The 25548-nt window shown below is 40.5% G+C and overlaps 1 protein-coding gene across 1 annotated transcript in view; it reads left to right on the top strand.

Annotated features, from left to right (window-relative positions):
* The window catches only part of AGO2 (argonaute RISC catalytic component 2), a 45129-nt gene that overhangs the window by 3299 nt on the left and 16282 nt on the right, over positions 1–25548 (top strand). The window contains exons 2-6 of the mRNA XM_053976637.1: positions 13779–13974; positions 17750–17870; positions 23690–23871; positions 25133–25269; positions 25403–25537. Coding sequence (XP_053832612.1) covers positions 13779–13974; positions 17750–17870; positions 23690–23871; positions 25133–25269; positions 25403–25537 — 771 coding nt within the window. The remainder of the gene's footprint in view (positions 1–13778; positions 13975–17749; positions 17871–23689; positions 23872–25132; positions 25270–25402; positions 25538–25548) is intronic.

Here is a 25548-nt window from a genome sequence, read left to right as displayed (position 1 = left end):
CTGGATGTTCTCTTAGCTTGTGTTTCAGTGGCAGCAAAAGCTCCCTTGTACATCCTGTTAAAGGTCTTCCCTTCTCTTCTTAAAAAGACTTTTTCTTTTCTCTTGGGGGTGGATATGGACCTGGTCTTACTCTGCTGCTGATACCACAGAGTCATCCAGTTTCTTTGGCTTAGTTTTAGACCATAAGTTAATGCTGAGACTCCTTGTAAACTGCCACACAGAGAGGAGGGAATGAAAACTTCGTATACAGCCTCAGCTCTCTTTGTTTTTGCTAAAATTGAAATTGCATTTGACAAAGTTACAGCCTACAGAACACAGCATGACTTTTTCAAATGTGTTGTTGTCATGACCAATATATTTTCCTAATTGAAAGAAAAATTCTATATCATTATGTTGCCTCAGTTAACTGTGTTGTTTTCAGGTGGCTTAAAGATGAGGTGGTTTGATGGAAAGATAATTGGTGGTGTCAGATATGACACCAAACTTTCTCCTTTCCTTTCTGAACTGTACTGTGCTATTTGCTATTGAAAAGTGAAATGTCTTTTTCAGCAGTGATTCTCATGCTGACTTTGCAGTTACATGGGATTTTATGCACTTATTTTTACTTCATCTTGAAGTTTTTCACTTTTGCAGAATTGTTATGTGCTTGTATGTACTTAGTGGTGCATTGGAATGTACAGAAGCAGTGCAGAGGAACATCCAAACCTTCCTGGCTTCCAGGAAAGCTATTTTTTCACAATTTATAGCCCTTCCTTCACTGCTATCACCACCAGTCTGCCTGTCTTTCACAGAAGGGTGGAAAAGGGATATAAATGCTTTAATTCAGTAAGAGAAAATGCCTTAGATGATCATCTGATATTCTTGTAGCCCTTAGAACTGTATAGGAGGGAGAGATTTTTCCATTTCAGAAACCAGCCCTTCTAAACACTTCCGGCCTTCCAGAAATTGCAGGGATCAGCCAATGAGCATAGTAAACTTCTGCTAAATTGGCTTTGCAAACACAGATAGTTTTAACTAATTAGGAACTTTACCTGCCTGATGAAACTCCTGTTCATGTTGGCTAAGGCTGTCCTGATGACAGCTTCAGAGAACTTGTAAGTGCTGTCAGAATCTTGGTGTTTTGCTTCTCTTACTTCATCTTTAAGCAAGATACTTGGTCTTATTTTTGGTGATGAAGTTTCTAATACTTAGCCTACCAGAAATTATTACTAAATCTCTAAATGAAGAAAAGTCAGCCTCCAGTATCTTATTTTTGGTAAGTTATGAACTAGAGGAAACAAAAAAAGCTGGTGGAAAATATTACGTAGTTTTAACTGTAGTGGCTGTGGGTAAGGATCTGTTCCATGCATTGTCCAATTAATTTGTTTTAGTATCTTGCTTCCTCTCTGAAGTACTCACAAAGCAGCCCACTAGAATGTAAAATATCTCTTATCCTATTGACTAGGGAAGCACAGCCCTTTGAATTCAGTGCAAAGGGATTTTTGATTGGGGCTTTTTTTTCCCCACTTGTATTGTAATACACACATTTGAACTTAAAAATTTCATTTTACATTTTATACTGCAGAAGTTTGGAAAAGACAGACCTGGATAGTATCAACCCCAGGTAGACTGAATTTGTATAGTGTCACTCATGTTTTACACCAGAGCTGTAATTTGTGAGTCCCTTTGGCAACCATTTCTAAGAAGTTGTGCTTTGAAGAGACTTTCTAGTACTGTCCAGGAAGTGGGGTTTTTTTAAATCCTCAAGACTGAGGTGATGCCTGTATTTTTATATACTCAGACTGTTTTAATCAGTGGCATCTTTTAGTCTGTTCAGTGATCACCACAGATTAGTGCAATTCATTTTAACTTTTCCATTTTAATTGTTTTGCTTTTATTGTTCTCTTATCAGAACATTATTTGGTGCTTTCAAATAAAAAGTTTTTGTGTGAGCGTTATTGAATCTGTTTCTGTACTCTGTCTTTGCATTTCATATTAAGCAAAATTGCTTCTCCTAAATACCCTGCTTTATAGCTAGGCTGCAGCTGTGAAGCCACGTGGCACCTGGTATCCAGGCTTTCTAGGAAGGAAAGTTTTGTTTGTTTTTTTTTTTTTTTAACTGTATGACTTCATAAAACTGGACACAGCCAAGGTGGAAGCAAACCATTGATTGAGATGGGAAAGTACTGTGGTTCCGGGCATAATCAAGTCAGTCCAAAGCTTGCTTTGAGGTTTTTCTTTTGAATTGGCTACTCATTGAGCTGTCCACAGTGCTACCAAATTTTGTTACTGTTTGGGTTGTGAAAGGGATTTGTTTATTTTTTTAATCAAAGGTGTGGTGAGAGTAATTTGTTCTCTCCTGTTGTAATTTGTTTCTCCTGTTCTGTTTTTTGTACTGCTGCTCAGTTGTGTTCTGTCTTGTTGTGTGGGAGTTTATTGCCATCTGCAGTGAAGTTGCTGGGGACCAGGTCCCAACATGAGTAAGTCTGCAGTCATGCAAGTCTCTGTCTTTGGGAGATACATTAAAATATTTAACTTTTCAGAGATGCAGAATAACTCCAGTTATGGGCTCTACATGTGCAGTTTTGAACTCTGCAGTTTTTCCCAAAAGCTCTCCTAGCATAACCTGATTAAATCCCCTTGTACAAACTGCTTTATAATCAGAAGGTGGAGAATATTCTTAATAAAATATGTGTAAGTCTGAAGACTGTGTATTTAAACAGTACATGATTTTACTGTCTCGTTGTGTCACTTCCAGCCTGTGTTGGGTGTGACAAGAGGAGATGCAGAGCAAAGCTGAAGTTTTCATTTTTTTGAGAAGTAAACTAATCTCAGCATGTTATCTTGGGAAGCTTGAAAATACACGTCTGAAATTTATCATGTGTATCAAGTGATATTTATGATTTTCTATATAGTCTAGGAAAAAAAGTAACACTTTTGTGGCCACTGAGGAGCTGCCTTGGCAGTGTTGGACACCGTGGGTGGCTCTGTTTGAGCTGCTCATGTCAGAATATTGCAACATTTTGTCTCAGCAATGCTTTCTTTATGTTCCTAGTTTAGTAATGAAATTTACACAAGAGCTTATTAATGTGAGAATATAATGAAATTTTAATTTAGTAGTAGGAAGTGTGTGTGGATGTGCTAATTTAGATTTATTTTAAATAATCCAATTTTAGGAGAATTCCCAAGAGTGGAGGTTTCACTGGCTTAGCTAGATCAATCAAAAAATTGTTTGAAGTTAAACCTGTCATGTAGATGAATAAAACTTTAAAACATAATTATTACTGGGGCCTCATTATATGCCTTCTGAAACTTGTTTAGCAAGTGTTTGCTATTAAAGGACAGGCGTCTGTTCATAGAGAGGGTGAATTCCTGTCTAAATGTTGCTGTGTTCCTGACTTTGATAATGAATTTCTTTCTTTGTCCTTTCATACAGCTTGTGGTTTGCACTGAATGCTCCCTTTCTACTGGTTTTTATGGGCTTTTTTTATAGTTTCTCTGTTGGTTTTACACTCTTGCTCCATCATACTCCTCCATCATATCTGAAATCCTCATGGAGGACAAGGCTTTGGGAGAGCAGGGGGTTTCTCTTGTTTGTGGTTTTTTACTGCCAGTGAAACCTATGGTTTCTCAAGTAATACTGCTGTCTCTACTGAGAGACATAGGTTTAAAAAGAAAACCCAAAAAACCACCAACCCTCCAAACCATAAGCAAAACAAAAAGTAAAATAGAGCAGAAATCCAGGTTCATGTAGAAATGACAATGCAGAAGAATTAATTTCTCAGTGGACCAGTGCATTTCATTTTGGGAAGAGCTTCAGTGTTTAATGAGGGAATGCTTAGGATTAACTCATAGGGATTCAGAATATTTGCATAAGAGTGCAAATATTAAAAGTTGTTTAAAAGTCAGAGCTTCTTTCAAAAGGAGGAAACTTCCCGCCAAGGCAGGGAAATGAAGCTTTGTTGTCTGGGTCTCCTTATGTGATAAGAACACAGTAGTGGTGGGTTTTTCCTGGTTGTTTGACTTGCAAATTCCCTTAATGCGAAACTTCAGGGAGGCCTCTCTGTAGCAAACTTTTATGTGTCTTTTTTTTTACGTTTCATAGCTGAGTTTTAGTTTTTATCAGGTAATATGAGAACATCAGTTTCTTACAAGAAGGAGTTGGAGGAAAAAACCCTGAGGTGTAATGGAAGGAAAAAATTCTGATAGAGGACTTCTGCTGCCAGCCTACACTCTGTAATATCCCAGTTATTCCACTATTAGGAACCTGCATTTTGCCCTCTTTTCAGCGATGCTGAAAACCACAGCCCTATCTCTGGAAACCACAGGAGATATTACTACATGCTGAAGATGCTGCTGCAGCTGCTTTCACTATCTGAAATGATAAAATAAAGCATAACCTCGGATCTTAGCTGGGAATTGTTCTATTTTGAAGCTAAACCGTGAGAATGTTCATGTGTTTGTAGATTAATCCAGTGTGGGTATGGGAAAAGATTCTATTTTTTCCCCATGGAAGACATGACTGTTCTGAGTTGCAGCTCTACAGTTGAGTTTTGTATATTAAAAACTGTTTAGGAATGAAGACAACTTAATTTTTATTTTTAGATTTTTCACAAAGACACTGCCAGCCAAAGTCTGTGTGGGTATGAAATGTACTTGCAAAGGTACAACTCAAAGCAGAACCATCCTAACTTCTTTCTTTAGTTAGCTGAGGACAAATCACTTCTGTGTTTCATTAAGTTGTGCACAATGCAGATCCCACTGGGAACGTGGATCTGGGGCCTCTGTGGCACCAGCTCCCAGCTGGTGGGGCACAGCACATGAAAAACCATGCCAGTGGCCATGGAATAGAGCCCAAGCCATTAGAACTCATGAATTCAGTGGAGCTGGTGTGCATGTGGGCACTGATGGCTCTAGAAATGCAGGAGGAGAGGATGGGGTGTGATGGTAGGGGAAAGGAGAAGTGTTGGGGGAGCAGCACTGCTGAGAACTCCGACTCTGCTTCGGGGGATTTAATCTATCCAACATCCGCTTGTGGGCTGTAATGCAGAGACCAGTTCTTACTGTTGCTGAGGAGGAAAAAAATAATCTTGGAAAGCCTGAGATGTGGAGGTAATGGAGTGTCAAAATGAGCTGTGCAGCTCTCATGGTGTTGTGTGATGGCAGCTGGGGTGTGCAGGTGTTGAAGTACCTAACGATGGGGCTGGGGCCGTGTACCCCTCACTGAGCTCAGCTGTGCACCTGGCAGCAGCTGGATTTACTGTGGCTCCTGGGGACTGAATGGAATTGCTTGTCTGTCTCATGTTCACACCAAGTAGTGATGGAAACTTCAGTCTGTGTGTTAAATATTTTGGGAGGGTCAATCCTGATGTGTGAAGAAGTCATGCTTTACCAGCCTTGTAGTGACTTAAAATGAAAACAAGTGACTTAAAATAGGCTGATTCCTACAAACCTGTGCAGTTCCAAGTGTCAGGTAGTACTGAAGGGAGGGGGAGCCACATTTCTTTCCTAACCTAAATGCAAACAAGGAATAAGGGAAGCATAGTGTGGGATGATGAATATGGAATTTCTGGTCTTACCTTCCTTAGAGGAGAAGCAGCCTGAAGGGAGCAATAGGTGTGAGTAGGTGGGTTGGGTTTTTTTTTTGTTCCCTCTTAAAATATGTGTTTATTCACTTTGGGTCTTTTGAAATGGCAAAGAACAGAGATTGTATTGAATGGAGGCATTACTTTTTATGAATGCAGAAAATACCATTATATTCTGTATTTCAAATTGTTAGGAAAGACATCTGGAATTAGTTCAACATTTTCTAAGGCATGGAAAAGGGAATGAATCATGATGGTCAAATGTGATAAATAGCACTAAGAATGTTCTCCATTTCCCCCTTCATTGAGCAGAGGTTTGTCTGAAGATGGAGTTATTTTGTTCTTTGAATTCACATTTAACTTCAAACTGGGCTGCTGACTTGTGGGTAAGCCGTAAGCATCCCTCCATTGTTTGGCTGAGGCTTGCTATTTGGATGACTTAATTCAAGCTGCAGCTTGTAATTAAAAGCATTTCTCTGTGGCCCTTAAGAAGGCTTGTGGTAGGACTTGGTCAAATTCCACGTGCAGGGATTGGTTAAGGCACCTGGTTTGTGAGCAGTGAGGATGGAAGTTTTGCACTTTGGGTGCTCTGCCACTGCTCACCCCACTTGTAGGTAGTGAAAAGCAGCTTGTTTGTATTCAAAAAATTGGAGGCTGACTTTGAAGGTCAAGGCTGCAAGGAGAATGTGGGAGGAAAGCAGAGTACTAACACTTGGTGTCTTTTGTGAGTTGACATTGTCCAGAAGCAGCTTGTGGGCTGGAAAGAACCATTCTGCTTTCTGCTGGAACATTGATCTCTTCCTCTTCAGTTCTTTTGTTCTTATATATTCTTCTTTGAAATGTGGTCCTGACTTAAAAGCATGCTGGATTGATGTCTCTCTTCTCCCTTTGATCTGTAACTGCAGCTCACACCGTTGGTATCTGGGAGCGATTCTGCTCTCAGTGATCACATCACTTCTGGCACTGTGAAAAGGTCGTTTTTGTATCCTAAAAAGGTCAAAAAGGCATCAGGGCAACCAAGGGAGCTGCAGATCCGTAACTGATTATTTATTCCAGACAAAATCATCATAGAATGGGTTGGGCTGGACCTCTAAAGATCATCCTGTCCAACCTGCCTGCCATGGGCAGGGACATTTTTCAGTAGGTAAAAGGGTTGACTTGAAAGTTAATCTTGCGTGAATTCTTTCACAGGAAGTGCCCATTAGTCAATAAAATGATGTCTGGAGTAGTCTACTGAACATAATGAGATTACAGTTATGAAGGCAGTGCTGTTTATCACTCTTTGTTAAGGTATTTAGTTTCATACTACAGCATTAAGAAACTGGAAGCAATCTGGCAGAGTAGCATCAAACATCTCAGTAGTCATGCAAGGGCCTTAAAATATGACCAAACATGAGGACAGCTCCTTCATTTTTGCTCATCAATATTAAGCCAGCCCTTTTGCTTGTAGCCTACTTTGGCACATGCAGTGTGCTGTGGTTAGAAAGTGTGGTAGCTGCTCACTGAGAGACCAGAAGAACCTTTAGAGTGGGGTTTTGACAAAAATGACAGCTGAAAATCTGATTACATCATCTCCTCCGCTCTCCTTGTGGCTTGTTGAGTTCTTGGAGATTAACAGGTATGTCTGTAATGTTTTTTTGTTGTGCATTATCTAATTAAGAATGTTACAGCTTGACTGAAGAGCTTCTGGTTTCCAGGCTCTAAAACATCCTTAATGAGCAGCAGACAGACTTACAGGTCCCGTATAGATTCCTCTTCTCCCAAAATATCAAGGGACTATGACCTGCAGCTTTGACTTTCCCTTATCTCACAAAAAACACTGCCAGCCTCTCTCCTATCGTTCCCTAACGGTTCTTAACAGAAAGCCAGAAGTCAAACTTCTTTATAAAACCCAGACTGTCAGAAAACCTGAAGAGAGCCCCAAGTTTTTCTTTAGTTGGGTCCTAAAAAGAAAAGGCTGAACTCCCTGTATTTTTTTCCTGCTCTATTTATGTGTGACTAAAATATATAAAAACTCTGCACAAATCCTGACAAGGATCAGTTCTGGGTGTTTTCCACATTCTTTCTGAATTCCTCTGTTACTGGTAGTTGAATAACTATTTGTGGAAATCCTGTTTCCCCTGGTGTGGGGTGTCCCCTTTCCGAGTCTCCCTTTCTCCCTCTTCAAAGAGCACTTCCAGAAGGGGACATGACCCTTTTGCAAGCCCTGTGACAGGGCACTGGGGGAAGGAGCATGTGGCAGACCAGGAGAGGTGAAGGGAATCAGGTGTGTTCAGCCTTAGGAAGAGGAGGGGAAGGGGTGATCTTAGTGATCTTCCAGCTTCTCCAACTGGCTGGGGGGAACCTTTGGAGCAGATGGAGCCAGTCTTGTGGCAAGTGCACCAGAGCAGGGCAGAAGCTGGAGCACAGGAAGCACCAGTTGAGTAGAAGGCAAGTTTATTTTACCGTGGGGGTGGAACAGATTGTAAGAGGTGTTGTGGAAACTCTGTTCTTTAAGATATTCAAAACTTGACAAGTCAGCCTGGTCTCTTCCCACCTATGTTGTTCTGTGTTCACAGTCCTCTGCTCCTCTGCAGCAGCTGCTGGAGGGTGTTCCTTTGCCAGTCTTGGTTCTTTTTAACCTGGTAATGATGAACACATTTGTCATTTTATTTATTTCTTGCAGCTCTGGAGGCAAAACAGCTGCTCAGTAGTTGAGGACAAGTTATTAAATCTCTTTTTTTTGCCCAAGGAGCGATGCATCCTTTCTGGATCTGTGTGATGGCATCAGAGACTGACCTGGAGGCAGCAGTGAATGTGCACAGTGGTTGTAGCTAAAACACCTTTAGTGATGATCTGGAAGAGCAGCCCCATTATCTGATATTGGAAACCTTAACCCAAAGTGATGCTTTCAAATAAGGCTTCCTTCACCTTAGTTTCATTTAGAGATTATATATTTTTTACAAAAATGGTTTTAGAGAGTCTTCCCCTTTGGCAAATGTAGATTGCATGAGCCCAATCCTAAAACCTACTGAGAGTTGTGAAAGCATCACCTGGTTATTAAATATGAGTTAGGACTTGCCACACAAGGAAACTTACTGATATAATTGCACTGGTGTAATTATGCTCAGATGATTTCCTGTGTCGACAAGCCCTTCCATGCAACTCGTCTGGCCCCTTCTTATTTAGTAACTCATTAGGCCTCTGACTGCACCTTAAAATTGCATAATTCTTTGCTAAAAAATCTCCAATGTGCAAGTTTAATGCTGACTGGCAGCACTTCCAGCATGTTGAGCAGGCCAGCAGTTAAGCTTTAAAAAATGGTGAAGGGTAAAAGAAATGAATGCTCCGAGTCTGGGAGATGGCTAATGGAGCACATGGTCCTGAAAAACCATCATTGCATAATTGTGTGGATTTAAGAGTGGAAGCTTGTCGAAGTGTGTGGCTCATTCACACCTTTTATAGACAAGGAGTGTCTTGGCCTGCTCACTCCCTGAGTCACTTTTATCTCTGATTTTGATCCTCAGCAATGTGCAGGAGTAAGAGCAGCCAGCCTTGTGTTCACAATAGTTTTCAATTGGCAAAAAATATTTTTACTAACATAGCATTTCTGTGATTATCCAGGTTTCCCTACTGCCATCTTTCTCCCCCCCCCATCTTTCTCCCGAGTAATTTTGCTTGATTGCTAATTTTACTTCATAAAACCGCCACAAGACTGTTATTTTTCTGATATCTGTCTTTTCCAGACTTTTTTTTGGTGGAAATTGCTGCTTTTAAGACTGATAGCTATGAACATTTTGTTTTTGTAAATGGGATGAATTATAATAGGAAATCTGGTTTCTTTCCTGATAAAAGTAAGCCTAAAAGACAGCATGTGGGCACCTCATTATGCCATACCCAGCTCACCTTAATTCACACCTTGGAAATGGGGCTCTTGATGGTCTCAGTTATCATATCAAAGCTGAAATGTTCTCATTATTCATTTTATCATCTGGCAAATGAGTGAGGAGCTTCCAATACTTACCACATGGATGCTCCAGTTTATTAGTATTTAATCTTTTTTCTAGTCCCTTCTTTCCTTGACAGCACTTTAAAACTAAAATCCAGGCATGCATGTAGATCCAATGCTTTGAAAACTGTCTCCAGAAGCAGCATCTGTGTTCATGAAGGTGTCCCTGCATGAATTTTGGCAGATTTCCCTGGGCAGAGCATCACTTCCAGCTCAGATGTCAGATGCTGTCCTCTGTAGCACACCTCACCCGGCTGCAAAAGCTTCCTTGTAAGAACCTTGGCACTAAGGAAAATATTTCTGTATTGATACAGCTTCTGTCACATTTAAACGTCGGTGAATGATGGGGTGTTTGAACAGGGAGATGGGGCAACTGAATCACTTTGAAAGCAGCAGTTGTGCCTCCTGATCAAGGCTGAAGGCTTCTATCATGTTTTGATAGAAGGTCAAGCCTTATTTCTCTGTTCTGTCAGCACCAAAATCCAGTATTTTGTGATTCTACCCATCACAGCTGCTTGCTGTAGTAAGTTCTACACAAGATAGTTTGATTTTTGCTTTCTTAATTTGAAGCAGTAGTCCAAAAAGTGAATGCAGCTCAGTGGTTGCAGTATTTAGTGTTTCTCCCCTGGAGCTCAGTTCCCATCCCTCGGTGCTGTAGTTGACACATACGTGTCTGTTTTGGGCGCAGAAATGTAGGTTGAGCGCTTATCGGGTCACTGCTGCTGTTTAATAAACAGTATTTATCTCCTTGAAGCAACACCCTGCCCTAAATAAGTTTTGCCTTGGGAGTTGAGCCAGAAATAGCTTTCCCCCCCCACTTTTTTTTTCTTTAATTAGATTGTAAAATCCAAATAATTGAAAAAATTGTTTAGGATGAAAATAGAGGGTGGCAGTGGTCCTGCTTTCTGGGCAGCTTGGTGCTTTTTTATCTCTGTGAGTCATGCAGGTTATAAAACTGCCTTCCCATCTTTCCCAAGGAATCTGTGCTTCTCTCAGTATTTCATCTTATTCTCAAAAATGGGGCTGAACCCTCACTTTTATTCACTGTTTGTCACTAAAACTCCAGTGGAGGAATGCAGTGGTGTTGTTGAGCAACACGTGTTCATGTTGATCCCTGAACACTTACAGATATGGCTTTGTTATGCCCCGTGAAGCATTAAACAATCCCATTTTAAAACAGAGGGAGAAAGTATTGCTTAATTACAGAATTCCTTAATTTGGCAGCATAAATAGCTTGTGGGGATGTGTGTCCCCTTCCATCATGCTTCTCTTTGTACTTCCAATTTTTAAGTTTAATTTATTTGTCATTTTGAAAATTAGTCATGATGTATGAAATATGGCACAGAAAAGGAAGGGCAGTGAAATTAGGATGTGACAGTAGATACAGAAATGTTAGAAGGCATAAAAATCATTGTGAAAGAGAAGGGAAATCAATATATTGTAACAGTTGGCCAGGTAATAATGGTAAGGCTATGTGGAATGCAGAGTGTGGATAACAAGAAATGGAACTGTTAAAATACAGGAGCCTGGATGGAAAATTAAAATATTTTATAATGGGTGGTGTTACAGGAATCATGGAAATACACAAAAATCACAGAATAAATTTAATGACTAGGACATAATTTTCAAATGGGAACGTTCCATTACGGAAAGATGAAAATAAAAATGTGTGCAGTGGTGATCTGTAAAGGATGCAGCAGCAAAGTGACTGAAAATGTATGTGGGAGACAGATTATTTTAAAATTTGGGAGGAGGGGGTGGAAGTGATGGCAAACAGGATTGTGGAGGAGTAGAAGTGGCTGCTTTGTGCACATCCCCTTGATCAGATTTGGAGGTGGATCACAGAAACCTTTGGTGTATTGCAAGTACAAATATTTGTGGGAGTATTTTTTCTGCTACTTCCCAGCTGTAGTGGTAATGCTATCGATAACTTTGTTAGGTGTCCTGTCCACAGCAGAGGATTCTTTGCACTGAATGACACAGACAGTGGGAATTTGTCACACCAAACAGGGGATATGGTGACTGCAGGGACACCTGAGCAAGTTAATCACCATCAGGAAAACGTGAAGTCAGCAGAGGGCCTGGAAGTGTTGGGAAAAGATGAAAATTGATGTCTTAGAAGTCAGGATGTGTAGGAATTTAGAAAAAATAAAAAGCCAAAGGTTGAGCAGAATCAGTGAGCTGTGTTTTGTCTTGCCTTGAGGGATGGAGGTGGGTAAGGTCAGATGCAGAGGCAGATGGGCTGCTCATGGCAAGACTGGTTTACAGATAAGAGCTAAGGCCATATTTGGCTCCATTTCTCGGGGCAGCTGTTGACACTGCAGGAGCAACGTGGATGAATAATACTTAAATAAAAATTGCTATATTGCCATTGAAGGCAAAACTGTAGTACTGAAACATGAAGTTTTATGTTATAGAAATGCAGATCTTCAGCAAGAAGTGACTTTAATGTGTTGATTGAGTTAGTGTAGGAAAACCACAGTCTTTGAAGGAAATGTTTATAAAAGGGAGGGAAAAAACGGAAATTGAATTTCAGTACCCTGAATTAAAAGGGTGGATGCCATAGAATATGTTTGGGAGACAAGATCAGAAAGAAAAATTTTCAAAAAATAATAACAAAACCCTCTATCATTTTCACAGTGTCAAATCTGATCAAGTATTTGGTGCATGGGGAAATTGGTGCTGACTGTGACAAGGGTGGTAGAAATAGGGAGATACTCATGAGTGGAAGCTGGCCATGGGAAGTGTTGAGGGGTAAGGTGGGGAATTGATGCTACTAATGTTGGGAATTATCTTATTGTTAACAAACATTGCATAAATGTTAGGAATAAGTACGTGAAATTTCATCAAGAGGTAGAGGAAGCATTGACAGGAAAAGGAGAACCTGAGCATCATTCAGAAAGCAGCAGGTTAATAATTATGGATTAGAAAAGTAGATATATTGAAGACAATATAGCTGGGAGTTCATAGGGAACTGGGAGATGATCATAAGCAACTGAAATGGGTCCACATGCCCTGAGTGGTCACTGGGTGGCCTTTACAAGGCAGTGGTACAGCAGGCAAAAGCAGTTTAGGGCTCATTAATCTGCCTTTTCCAGTTGAGAGATGGAAGCACCAGTGTGGTTATCACTTAGTCTTCTCCAGGAAAAATGACTGGAACGATGATTTATGAGCAGGGGCTAACAGAAGGAGCATAGCCTAGAATTTGGTATTAAATGGGTATTTGGTTTAAATCTAGAAGTACAGTCAGGAGTACTCAATGTGAAGGCCACTGAATATAACCTGCCATGAATAAATAAAAATGGAAGGATGTTTTCTGAGCATTAGAGCATTAGAGAAAACCAGGGTGGAAAAGTGGTGACAGATTTGTTAATGAAGGGATGTGAATTCCTTCTGGTGCTAGCAGAAAACTGAATTTGATAATCTTAAGAAACCACACCTGGATTCTTACATAAGTAATGAGAAACCTCCTGGGTTATTTCACATGTAAAGATTTTGCTGCAAGTTGTTATTGCCCCAGAGCACAGAACACCTGAGCACTGAGGCTGCAGAAGTTGTGAATACTCAAGTTGGTACCTTAGAAACTTCTCTATGGACTTTTAATGGACTTTTCTGGATTGAAACAACAGCAAACTGCCTTTGTGCTTCTGCTTCACCGTTGTCTGAGCAACAGCTGATGTTTGAGCTCAAGAATTGAGCACAGCAGCAGTAGAGTATTAGCTGTGTTTCCTGTGTGAAGGAAGCAGTAGGAAATAGTTTAGTTCTAATACAGGATTTTGCAGAGAGCTACAGCACAGAGGAAAGTGATGGAAACTCCATTTCATAGGTGTTTGCTCAAATAAAAGTGGGTAGATCTGTTTTAAAATGAAGATTCTTTCCTGCAAAGAAGAACATGGTTCTTGCTTTCCTGCTTGGCCTGTGAAATTCCTACCCAGCTGACTTGTTGTATAGGAAAATGCAACTGATTTTAAGATTTTTTTTCAGTAACTGGGGCTAGCAAATACAACAAATTGTGAACCAGCATGAGAAAGAAAGAGAAAATAGGATTCATGGTCTCTGGAAAGCAGGGTTTGGACTTTTTTTTTTTTTTTTTTTCATTTTTTAGGTTGTTTGTAAAGAGTAATGGTTTAAATGTGCTGGGCTTCACTGGTCCAATAGCCTGTAAATTTGCTGAAATGTCAATTTGAGACAGCTGATGGCTAAGTTGTGCTTTCTCTCTTTTGCAGTGCTCACACCTCCTCCCCCATTGCCACCACCAATACAGGGATATGCCTTTAAACCTCCTCCTCGACCAGATTTTGGCACTTCTGGGAGAACAATCAAGCTGCAGGCCAACTTCTTTGAAATGGACATTCCTAAAATAGATATCTACCATTATGAATTGGATATAAAGCCAGAAAAATGTCCTAGAAGAGTTAACAGGTAACACTACACTTTGCTTTTCCTCAGTTTATGTACAGTCTTGTTTTTCTTTGAAAAAGCTGGAGCCAGGTTCCCTCACTGATGTCTGGAAAGATGTCTGGCTTTAATCAGTGGTTGTACTGATCACTTCCATTAACAGGATATGTTCATCCTTTTTTATTTTTTTTTTTTCTCTCCAAGTCTTTACTTGGATTGATTTTGTCAGACTCTTAAGATGTTGCTGATTGAAGCCACTGGTGGCAGATGGATAAACTGTATTAGCTCTGTTGAAGCTGGGTCAGTATAAGCCAACTTGATAAGTGATTTATTATTACCTGGTTAAATATTGGAGTGTAATTGGCTGAAGTCCTTCAGCAGGGAGCTGGTGTTACCAGCTTGTTTTCTCACCTTTCCCTGCTCACAAGAGGAGGCAAAACCCGTTTGTTTGTGGGAGAGGATTATGGAGTTACTAAAGCAGGTAAGAAATTATCCTTCTTCAGTAGATTCTATATAAGGGAAAACTATGCTCCTGAAACAGATAGCAAGGTGAAAACACGGATCAGCTGTCCAGGGAAAGAAGCAGCCAGGTCTTGCATTTGGCATCTGTGACCTGTTGGAGTGTGCAACTTCATTGACTTGAAAAAGAAGCGGCATTGCCAGAAGTGAAACTTGAGAATGAGACTTGGCACCAAACTGGAAACCGCAAGTGTCATCATCATAACTACACCTTGACTGTAGAGGATTGGAATGACCTGTTTATGTATTCAAGAGCAAATCCCTTCTTGTTAAAAAAGGTGACATGGGTGGAACAAGCTGTCATGAGAATAAACAGTGTGGAGTCAAAAAAGCCACCTGAAAGCCATGGTTTTCCTAATGTGAATTAATAAACCTGAGGGCATTCTCCATTGTTACACTGAGGAGTTGGTAATGATAGTGTTTTCACAAAGCAGCATCACTGTGCTTTGCTGCCCTGGGTTTTTTTACTTCCTGTGGTGATCTATTATTAGTTTAATTTTTCAGCTAGTCAAGAGCTGAGGTTAGTTTTAAAAGCAAACACTGTTGTTAAGTGCATGAAGCTGAACTCTCTTCTTGGCAAGGGCAACTGCTGATTCACTGAGATGCTCTTCCTGCATTGGAGCACTGCAAACACTTGGAGCAGTCACTTTTTTCATAAGGGGAGCTGTGATAGATTTGCTTTCCTGAACTGCTATCCCTGCCACCACTCCAGCTCTGCCAGCTGCTGCTGGATGATCCAGATTGCCTCTGCAGCTCCTCTGGGAGCCAAGTGCTGCACAGCTCCTGTGTGTTTTCTGTGTGAGCGCCTCCCTTACAGTCCAGTGTGGGGGTGCTTGCCACAAAACCTAAAGCAGTTTTTCTCACTGGAAGGGCAGATTCTATTCAGTAGCAGTTCAGAAGTTCTTCTCCAGTGCCTGCTAATGACCTGCTCTGCTTGGTCAGGTTAGTCGCTCCTCTTTTGTGGTGACAGGTGTAGGTACAGGTCCACACAGATAAAATCCTTTTGCAATAAGCAGAGATGCCATAGATTAATTCAGCAGTGCTGTGGTGGATATTTCTCAGGGCAGTGTGGTAAGAATACAATTTGGATTTGCATACTGAAGTGTTTTATTCTTTTAAGTGCTTACTGCTTTATTCTGTAGATGTGTTCACCTTCACCTGAGTTCTTGTGAGCTGTGTCCTATGTCTGTGCCTGTATTTCTTTGTGTGCAAATACATATATATATTATATATATATAAAATAGTATTATGCAGATGCACATGTAATCCAATTCTGAATGATTTTTTTTTACAGCTAGCTTACAGGTTTCTAGTATTTTGGTTATATAATTCACATGTATATAGTAAGTAGTTTTATCATTGCTTTATATGGTATAACCTCTAGAAAGGAGAGAGGGGGATTTTATTTTTTGCTCTACTCCCTCATCTGTGTCAGCTTTGTTCTTCAGTTTTACTCCAGTGTGTACTGTGACCCTGCAGACCCCACTGCAGGGTGTATCCACTGTAGATGCAAGTTCCACACTGAGACATGAGCTGGAGCAGGACTGGAAAACACACAGCTGGGACAACGTGCTCCTGAATTAATACAGTCTGGCTACAATTCTGTACATGTGGCAGAAAGGACGGATTTTTGGGGTAGCTGGACAGGCAGAGTGGGCAATGTGAGTTTAGTTCTTCATTGTGGGTGCTCTCGATTTAATTTTTGAGGATTTGTGCTAGGTGAACTCTACCTGCAGTTGCCAGCCCAGGGTTCTTGGTGAGCTTGCATGAGCTTGGTAGAATAGTAGTCCCAAAGGGCTGAAGTTAGTGAAGTGGTAAATAACTCTTCTTTTAACTGTGCATGGAAAAAATAACTTAATTTTCTTAAAAATATCTCCACCCACAGCTGAGAAGCACCATTGCTAATTGTGGATGTGGTTTGAAGCTTGAAAACATACATCACAAGTGGAAGTGTTCATTTTTTATATAAAGCTGTTTACAATCAGAAGAACTTGCTCAGGAAGAGAGTGGGGTTTCCATGCTCAATCTTAAACTCAAGGCTGAAAAATACCTCCTTCCTCCCACCCTCCCAGTTATGTACTTATTCAGTCACCCTGCAGACCTGAGGCAGATATTTCTGGGTCAAGTTTGATTCATGCTTTGCAGGAGGTCAGAGTTTCTTTCAGTGGCCACATCTTATTTTGAGATAAACCTTGGGACACAGCAAAGAAATTGCCAATTACAGCAATCTCAATTCTTTCCTTGAGTGAGTTCAGTTTTGTCTCAGATTTTGCAGCACTGTAATACCTACCTGAGTGCTGGGTTAATTACCTTGCCAAATCAGGGTGCATGAACAGTCACCTGCAGCATCTGTGAGCTGCTGGTTGTCAGCAGTGCTGGAGGAGCAGTGGTTTCCTTTCTGTGCCACTTTAACCTCTTAATGCCCTTTTGCCCCTGACTGTGTGTTAAGGTTGCAGCCTGCTGATGGATTTTGGGTAGTACAGGTAGACTGAAGGATCTCTCTGGGACATTGGAACCAAAAATCCTTTGGCATCAAAAAAAGTGTTATTATTCCAGCTGACCTCTCACTGACTGCTGAGCTGCTTTGGATGACCAGTGTGTAAACACTGTGGTTTGACAGGAGCTGTGTGAGTGGTTTCCCCGTTTATGCAAAAATGGAACTTAATTCCAGCTACTTTTAAATGAATGTGTGTTTTAATATTCACAGCTCCACTGAGTGCACATACCCGGTTTTGTTGGATGGATCCCAGTTTTGTTGTGTGTATGAAAAAAATGCATTTAAAAATTATTTTTCTCAGGGAGCTGCAAAACATTTTGCCATCATTGTTGGCATAAACTGCTCTCCTAACATTGGGGCTCTAAGCTGGGATAATGATATTTTTGAAAGCTGCTCAGGCTGCTGAGCTTTTGGTCCAGTGTCCTCTGCAGAAAGGGCTGTAGGACAGGGGAGCTGAAACCCCAGATCTACCAGGCACCTCTTGTTTTGAGCTTGAGAGAGCACAGGCTTTCATTTCACCACTTCCAGTAGGTCACAGAAAAGAGGAAGGAAAGCTTAAACTTGAAAAAAACCTAAAGATAGCAGTTTTAAGAAAACAGTTTAGTCTGAAAAGGTTGCTTTCAGTTCAGATCAGTCAAACAGATCTTGCCTTTAATAGATAGGAGTGGACAGCCCTTTTATTTACCTAATGCCTCTGTTGCAAAATATTAGTGTTAGTACTTGTCTGCCTCTTAAAATTCAAAGTAAAAAGTTGGATTAACTTAATCTTTTTTGCATTTTCAGAGAAATAGTGGAGCATATGGTTCAGCACTTTAAAACCCAGATTTTTGGGGATCGCAAACCAGTGTTTGATGGAAGAAAAAACCTTTATACAGCTATGCCACTTCCCATTGGGAGAGATAAAGTAAGTTTTAAATAGAAAAAATTCTAGAGATTTTAATGTGGTATTTTCAGAATATTTCTAATAACTAATAGAAACTGGTTTTCTGTTTCTGATTTTCTGTTTCTGGAATAGATGTCTCTATTGTTGCCACTCTGCTCAGGGTGTGCTTTGCCAGGACACAAGTGTGAGCTTGTTGCTATCCCAGTGGTCACTCCTTGTTCTATATCTCTTCATTCCTCCCTCTCTTTCTCCCCACTGGTGTGGTTTCTGCTCCTTTAGGGAGCTGGATCAGCTGCCCCAGACAGCAGACAGTCTCCAGAGTGGCACTAGGGAAAAAGGGAGAGCACAGTTGAGTGTGGGAGAGAGGAGGGAAAATACTGCTCTGGGCAGCAAGAAGCTGTTGTGTCGCCTCACTAATCTCATCAAGGCCCACTCTAAGCTTATTCTCACTATCAGTAGCTGAAAGAAGCTCCTTCATTTCTCTGTTGCCTGTACTGGAACCTCTCCTCCCTAATCCTTAATGACTGAGAGCCAAATTAATTTACACTGCACAGGTTAAGACCTGCAATCTTTGCCCAGGGGCAGCTGGAGAGGACTGGGGTTGTGTTTGCCAGCTCCTGGTGGGGCAGAGACCTCTTTGGGCTCTGGTTGTGGCTGCTCCTGTGCCCATTGACTGCTGGAGTGGAAGGGACTCTTTTGGAGCATGCTAACACATAAGCCCTAGAAAATAATTGAGCCTATGCATCTGTGATCTAATACCAGATTGAATTTTCTGTGCCTTTTTTCAATCAGGTGAGTGCCTGAAGGAGGGCACAGTCATTCTGGTTGGTACTGCTGTAGTCCCCTTCTGCTAGGGGTGCACAGTTACAGGGGAGGACTGTTCTATCTCCTGGGAGTTGATTACAACTTTAGACAAAAATAAAACATAAGGGGAGAAGAGAAATACAGAGAAATGTGGAAACTGGGGCCCTCTGAAATTCAGCAGCTATAGAATGGTTCAGGCTGTCGTTTGCTGTCTCACGTTGGATGCCTGTGCAGTGCTTGACATAGTTAATAGTTCTACCTGAATCAAGCTCTTAATCTCATATGTGCAATTTTTATTTCTTCCCAATCTGTTTAAGTGAATGCCATGCAGTAAAGGTCAGACTCTACTCTGGTAGTTAATTACTTTTCATTAACTGATAAGGTGATGTCTGGGAAAACTATAAAGGAATCACTAAAAGTCTTAGTGGTTTTTCCCTTTGCTTTCATATACAATATTCCAGTTCCTACAGGTTTGACACACAAGACTGTAAAGTATTAGCAAAGGTGGAAGAAGACTTGATGAGAGTCTCTTAGGGGTTTGAACAACTCTGGTTGTATGCAGAGTTGTTTTATAATACTTTACAAATCATGGATGAATAACAGTGTACCTTATGACAAGTATGAACTTCCTCATTTAGTAAGTAAAGGTAAATAAGAAATGGCTTATTTATACATGATAAACAGGGATTAAATTAATCCTCAGATCTAATGAGACTTCATGAGATGCAAGTTGGCCCTCCTTGCTCTGATAACCGTTTTGAGTGGGGCAAAGTTAACAAAATCTTCCAAGTCAGCCTTTTCCTAGGTGTCGGTTACACTGTTGGTTTGCATGGACACAAAGGAATTGGGGCATCAGGAGCATTTCCTGCTGCCACACTGTCCCTAGACTTCAGTTTCACCATGTATATTTTAGTGTGTGTGGGCTTTAAAATCCAAAGCATCAGGAATGGAGTCCTGTCTGGTCAGCAGGCACAGGCACAGAAAGAACAACTCATCCAAGAAATCATCTCATCCATTCCCAGTCTTGCCAGAGCAGTCCTCATTTGGAGTGGGTAGTCACTGAGGAGAGTGTTTGTAGTGGTGTTTAGCACAAGGTAGTTTCAGGTGGTTTTATCTGTGGCTCACATCTAGGCTCACTTTCAATAAACTCCTATTTTTCCCCTGTTTCCCATGGTTATAGGGCTTTGTCACTTGTTCTGCTCCACATATATTAATGTTATCCTGGAGGAAAGAGCTCACAGAGATAAATCTTGAGCTGTTTTAAATGAGATGTGGGGAAATTTAGCTTAATGAAGGAAATTTTTACATGGTGCTAAATTGGTTTAAGCATTATTTAAACCACTATAAAGCTTTTAGGTATTAGGACTTTCCTCCAGCATAATTAGATTAGCTTTCTTTGGTGGCTTTTTTTTTTTTTTTTTTTTACTGTTCTGTACATAGCAAATATAGCAAGTTTCCTGCACATCTGAGTATATTTAGGATCATATTGAAAAGATTAATGAACATACAATGATTAATCTAGGTAGAAGATCTTAATTGACTTGCAATATGCATTGGTAGTGGAAAAACTGATGCTAAACAGAGGGCTGACACCAAATTGCCAAGGTTTTTTCCCCTCCTGTTGCTCTTCTAAATTAATGAATGCACTTTGTCCTCATCTCTTGTTGGTAGTGGTTGTTCTGGGCTTGGTTTTTTTAATACTTACTGGCAGCTCTGCTTCCTTTATAACTTTTTCTTCTATGTACTTTTCTGCTTGGCTTTCATGGTTATCAAATCCATTTTCATTCCTTCCTTAATGTACCTTATTTTCAGTCTTTAACTTCTTCATTTTTTTAGACCTTTTAGAACAAATACAAAATATGTAAATATTAGCATGATGTGTTCCTAGTTTTTACTTGTACACATTGAGAAGAAAAAAGATGTGTTTAGGACACTGTCAATGTAGGAAGATATTAAAAAGTCTCCTCTTTCCTTGTAGGTTCTACACAGCAAACCCAAGTCACCTCTAACAGCAGCTTTGTATTCAATTCCTGCTTTACTTGTGTATTCCCCTAAAATATCCTTTCACAGTTAAAAGCTGGAATTTATTTTTACCTAAACTTGGAAGTTTTCTCACCTAGCAAGATTCAAGAGTACCTGATCTGTCTTAGCCTACATCTTCATTAGTCTTTTATTAGAAAAACAGTAATTAGGAATGAACAGAGCAGCAGTTTGGTACAGAAATCCTGCTGCTATTCCCTTTTCCAGAAGGAAAATGTTAATCCTGTCTGTGGCCACAAACTTGCCCCTCTGACTTTATCTTTCTGAAGTAATGCTAAAGACTCTGCACGTGACAGAAACAGAGCTCTTTTCCTACCTCCACAGTTTGTTAATCTGTTTTCCTCTGAATCCCTGGGCAGGAAAACCTCTTGGATTAATGGAGAAAAGGTACATTGTATGCTCAGAGCATGGTAAAATAATCATGTGATGTTGCATTTATTTTATGGAGGAGAAGAAATACTAATAATTCCTCCAAAACACATGGTCAGGTTTATTTTTTTTTTAACATTGATAATGCTGGTTTGTGTGAGTCATTCAGACCACATCAGCTTCAAGACCTATTCTTTTTAAGAATAGCTTTGAAATTCTTTTACAGGCTGAATGATTTTTCACATCCTGACAGTAAAATCCCTTTCATTATGCTCCCTTAGCTGCAAAATTGTCAACTCTGTTGCAATTTAGCAGTGGTTCAACCAGGTAGCATCCTGATATTGTAAGCTTTTTTTTTTTTTAATTTTGGGACAGAGAATAAAACAAATCTTGTACTTTGCATTAGGATTTATTCCTAATAGTAAAGGACAGTAAAATTCCCATCTAAAACTACTTTGTCCTAATTTTTTCATATTTTGCTTACTTTGCCAAACGTGAGAGTGTTCATTTGTCCTCAAAAGTACAGAGTAGGATAAATGAAATATTACTGAGAGAGGAAAGGTTCTGATTAGCAGTGCCTAAAAATATACATGAACTTTTGGATGCGGGATGAGGATTACGGACTTTTTTTTTAATATTTTCATGGTTTTTTTTTAATAGGGTGAGATATTTAATTAAAAAAAAAAAAAAAAAGAAACACAGGAAAGTTTTAGTTAAACCTTACTTATTTTAGCAGTGACTCCTAATTGAACTCATTTGGAGTAAGACCCAGCAGCAAAAACTGTTTTGGGCCAAGTTCAGCAGTCACAGCTCTGCTAACTTTTACTGGTATTTGCAGTTGGGCATCTGGAATAGAAATTCTTCAGTCCGGGGCCTTTTATTTCCATCAGGGACAAGGGTACAGCAATGCAGGTTGCTCTTCATCTCCCAACATGGTGAAGGAGTTTTGTAAATTGAGACCGGGAGAGGAGAAAAAGTAAAATTAAGTATTTTTTTTAGATTAAAGGCACTAAAGTGTTCAATAATCAACTGAGTTGTGTGTTACCAGTATTGGGAATAAGTATAGAGTGGTTGGGGTGGGAAGGGACCTTAAAGGCCATCCTGCTCCAAGCTCCTGCCCCTGCCAGATACCTTCCACTGGACAAGGTTGCTCAAGCAGGAATGATGAAACTTGATTTGGAGGAGAGGTTTAAAGGAAAGTGGAGGTCAGGTGTTGCAGGTATTTTCCATCTGCTGTAAATGAGATGCAAATTGAGAACTTTCTGATGGTGTGGTGATAAAAAGACCTCATGGAAACTTTCCAGCCTGTGTGAGCTGAAGACCACAGCAAAGTTTCCTTGCACAGCTTTCAGCAGGGTTAACCTGGGCCAGACTCACAGCAGTGATTCCAGGATTAGACTCAGTTCCCATTGCCCTCCCACAGCTGTGCAGCTCCTTCCTCTGCTCCAGTCTCCCTGGGGAATGATGTTTGTGCTGGAGGAGAGATTCAGCGATAATATTAATTTTGTGTGCCTGTTGTAGATGGTCTACCCATTTTTGGGGGCACACGGGAAGACTTCTTATTTGTGTTTTATATTTCTTTCCTATTTTTGGACTAAAGAAGCAAATTGTTGCAAGAGACTAGATGCTGGCAGATATTAGTTTGCAGTTAGCCACCTATTATTTTAGCTAATTGCAGTTTGCCTGTTAAGTGAATGCCTTTTAGATTTAATTTGCAAGCTCCCTAGCAGGGCAAAATGCAACAGTTTTTTGTTTGTATCCAGCACAAAGGATACTCTGATCTTGTTATTTCTTGTAGTCACTCCCAGACCTCCTGATCATTTCAGACAAGCCTTAATTTTAGTCGGCTTAAAAACTTAGGTGCTCAGACTTCCTTTGTCTTAAGAAAGAGGAGAAATCAGCATTAGAAATAATTACAAGTAATTGGCTGAAGTAATTTACCACAATGTAGTTTGCCACTCTTTTTTAGACAAAAAGCTCAAAGTAGGGCATAACATGGCAAAGAAGTGCCCCTTTTTCCTACCTGATACCATCACTGGCACTGGGGTTTGTAGTTTATTCTTTCTTTTCTTACTTTAACAGTTTTGGCTTGGTGGCTTTTGTGGGTTTTCTGTTTTGTTTGGGTGATTGATCTTTCTTTTTTCTCTTTTAAAGCTCCTTCTCTTGTTTGAGCTGTGTCTGCAGCAGCAGTATGTAAAGCACTCTGGTGCTCTCAAGAGCAAATAGCAGAAATTCATGGATCTTGGCAGGTGGTGTCACCCCATGTTTTATTTTAGGCGTGCAGGAGCTGCCACGAGCAGCGATGCGCTGGGACGTGTTGGGGATCTGAAATCAGGTTATGGGATCTTCGCCGGGACCTCCCCGTTGATACGAGCGCCTCCAAGTCCCAGTGTTGCCTCACAGAGGAGATAGATGCCAGCTGGGAGGCACTCCAGGCTTCTGAAATACCCCTTTGGGAAGATGGAGCTGTAAAAAGAGGCTGTACCTAATCCGTGCTGTTGCTTCATCCTTGCCTTTTGTCTCCTCCTCTGCTTCCTGGCGTTGTTCAGAGGAATCCATTGTCCCTTCTGATTTCCCCCCTTCCAATGGAAAGAATCATCTTGGTTTGTTGTTTGGCATTGTTGCAGGTGGAGCTGGAGGTCACGCTGCCAGGAGAAGGAAAGGACAGAATATTTAAGGTGGCTATCAAGTGGATGTCCTGTGTGAGCTTGCAGGCTTTACACGATGCTCTTTCTGGCCGCCTGCCGAGTGTCCCGTTTGAGACCATCCAGGCCCTGGATGTTGTCATGAGGCATTTGCCTTCCATGAGGTGAGGGGAAGCCCTTGAGGCACTTTAGGTGTGACTGGGGTGTTCTGGTGACTCTTTGGGCAGTCTGTGCTGCCAAAGCCCAGCCACAGTGCTGGCTGTGTGGCAGTGGCAGGCTCAGGCAAGAGGCCATTGGTGCTTCCCTGGTGGGATCTGGAGCCTCCAGCCTGGCCACGAGAGCCTTTCCCCAGAGCTGTCAGACTGGCCCCATGGCTGTGCCTCAGGTCAGGGGGGCTCTGCCATCTCCCTCTTCCCTCTGGAGCCTTGGAGAAGGAGGCTCTCTCCGAGTGGGAAGTGCTTGGAGGTCAGTAGATGTGGAAGGGTGGATTTTAAGCAACTTCTTACCCTGTTCCTGTGTGTCCTTGGACAGCTGTTTATAGCCAATTTTGTATAAAGGTTGCAGTGCTAGGGGGACATTAATGTCACCCCGTGTGGCTATTTTGATAGGAAAGAAAAACTTGGAAATTATTTGTTTGTTTCTCAAGTGGGACCTACAGCATTTCCAGTCACACCCAAGAGATATTGGGCTTAATTCTGTTGCCGTGACACAAGCCACTTAAGACCACTGTGCAAATTATATTTAATTAGAAAGCAAAGAACAGAGTTTAGTAGGGCTGAACTTTCCCATATTGAAGCTCTAAATAGGTAATATGAGTTAAATGTATGTGTCTTAAAATAGCCTTATGTTGACTTTATCCTCAAATTTAGGATAAAAAAATATTTAATTACTTTCTTCAGGTTTTACAGCACAGAAAACAGCCCAGAATGTCAGATACCTTTATTCAGAGGAGCACATTGGCTCTGGATATGATTTGTTTGCTATTAAGTTTGCAGTACTTAATTATCAAAATGAAAGATGGATCAGAAATATTTGTTAGATCACTTATTTACCCTCAGATAATGTCTATAATTCAGAGTATGGGAAGAGATTGTTACCTTGGTGTTTTAATAGCAGAGACTTTTAATTCTTTTCTTATGGAGGCACAGCTGAAGTTTTAATAGAATAAAAATAAAAAGTTATTAATGCTTTTTTTTGCTGGAATTAGTAGATATATTGAATTTCAGCCTGAGTACTAGCCAGTTTCTTACTGTAACAAGCTGGATTTTGAGAGGTGTAACCTGAGTCTTGCCAGGAATCTCAGATTATTAGTAATTTTAAACACTGACATTTCTGTGCTTTTGTGAAAAGGAATTTGCGTTAGTTATGGATTTATTGCAATTTTTGCTTTAGTTTTCTGATGTGAATTTATTTGCTTTCTTGCAGGTATACTCCTGTGGGGAGATCTTTCTTTACAGCATCAGAAGGCTGCTCAAATCCTTTGGGTGGTGGCAGAGAAGTTTGGTTTGGCTTCCATCAATCAGTCAGACCTTCATTATGGAAAATGATGCTAAATATTGATGGTAGGTACCAGGAAGTATTTTCTTGTTTCTTCTTTCTTCTTAATGGAAAGGCAAAATTTTAGTTCCATTTTTTGGATTTCTTAAGAATTTCCTCTGTATTGTTGTAACACACCATTAATGTTTTTGTCTGCAGTGTCTGCAACTGCATTTTACAAAGCACAACCAGTTATTGAGTTTGTCTGTGAAGTTCTGGACTTCAAAAGTATTGAAGAACAACAAAAACCTCTGACAGATTCCCAAAGGGTAAAGTTTACCAAAGAAATAAAAGGTAATAAGGAA

Source organism: Vidua macroura, chromosome 1, assembly GCF_024509145.1.
Source record: "Vidua macroura isolate BioBank_ID:100142 chromosome 1, ASM2450914v1, whole genome shotgun sequence".
NCBI lineage: Eukaryota > Metazoa > Chordata > Aves > Passeriformes > Viduidae > Vidua > Vidua macroura.
This window is presented reverse-complemented; position numbering and strand designations above follow the sequence as displayed.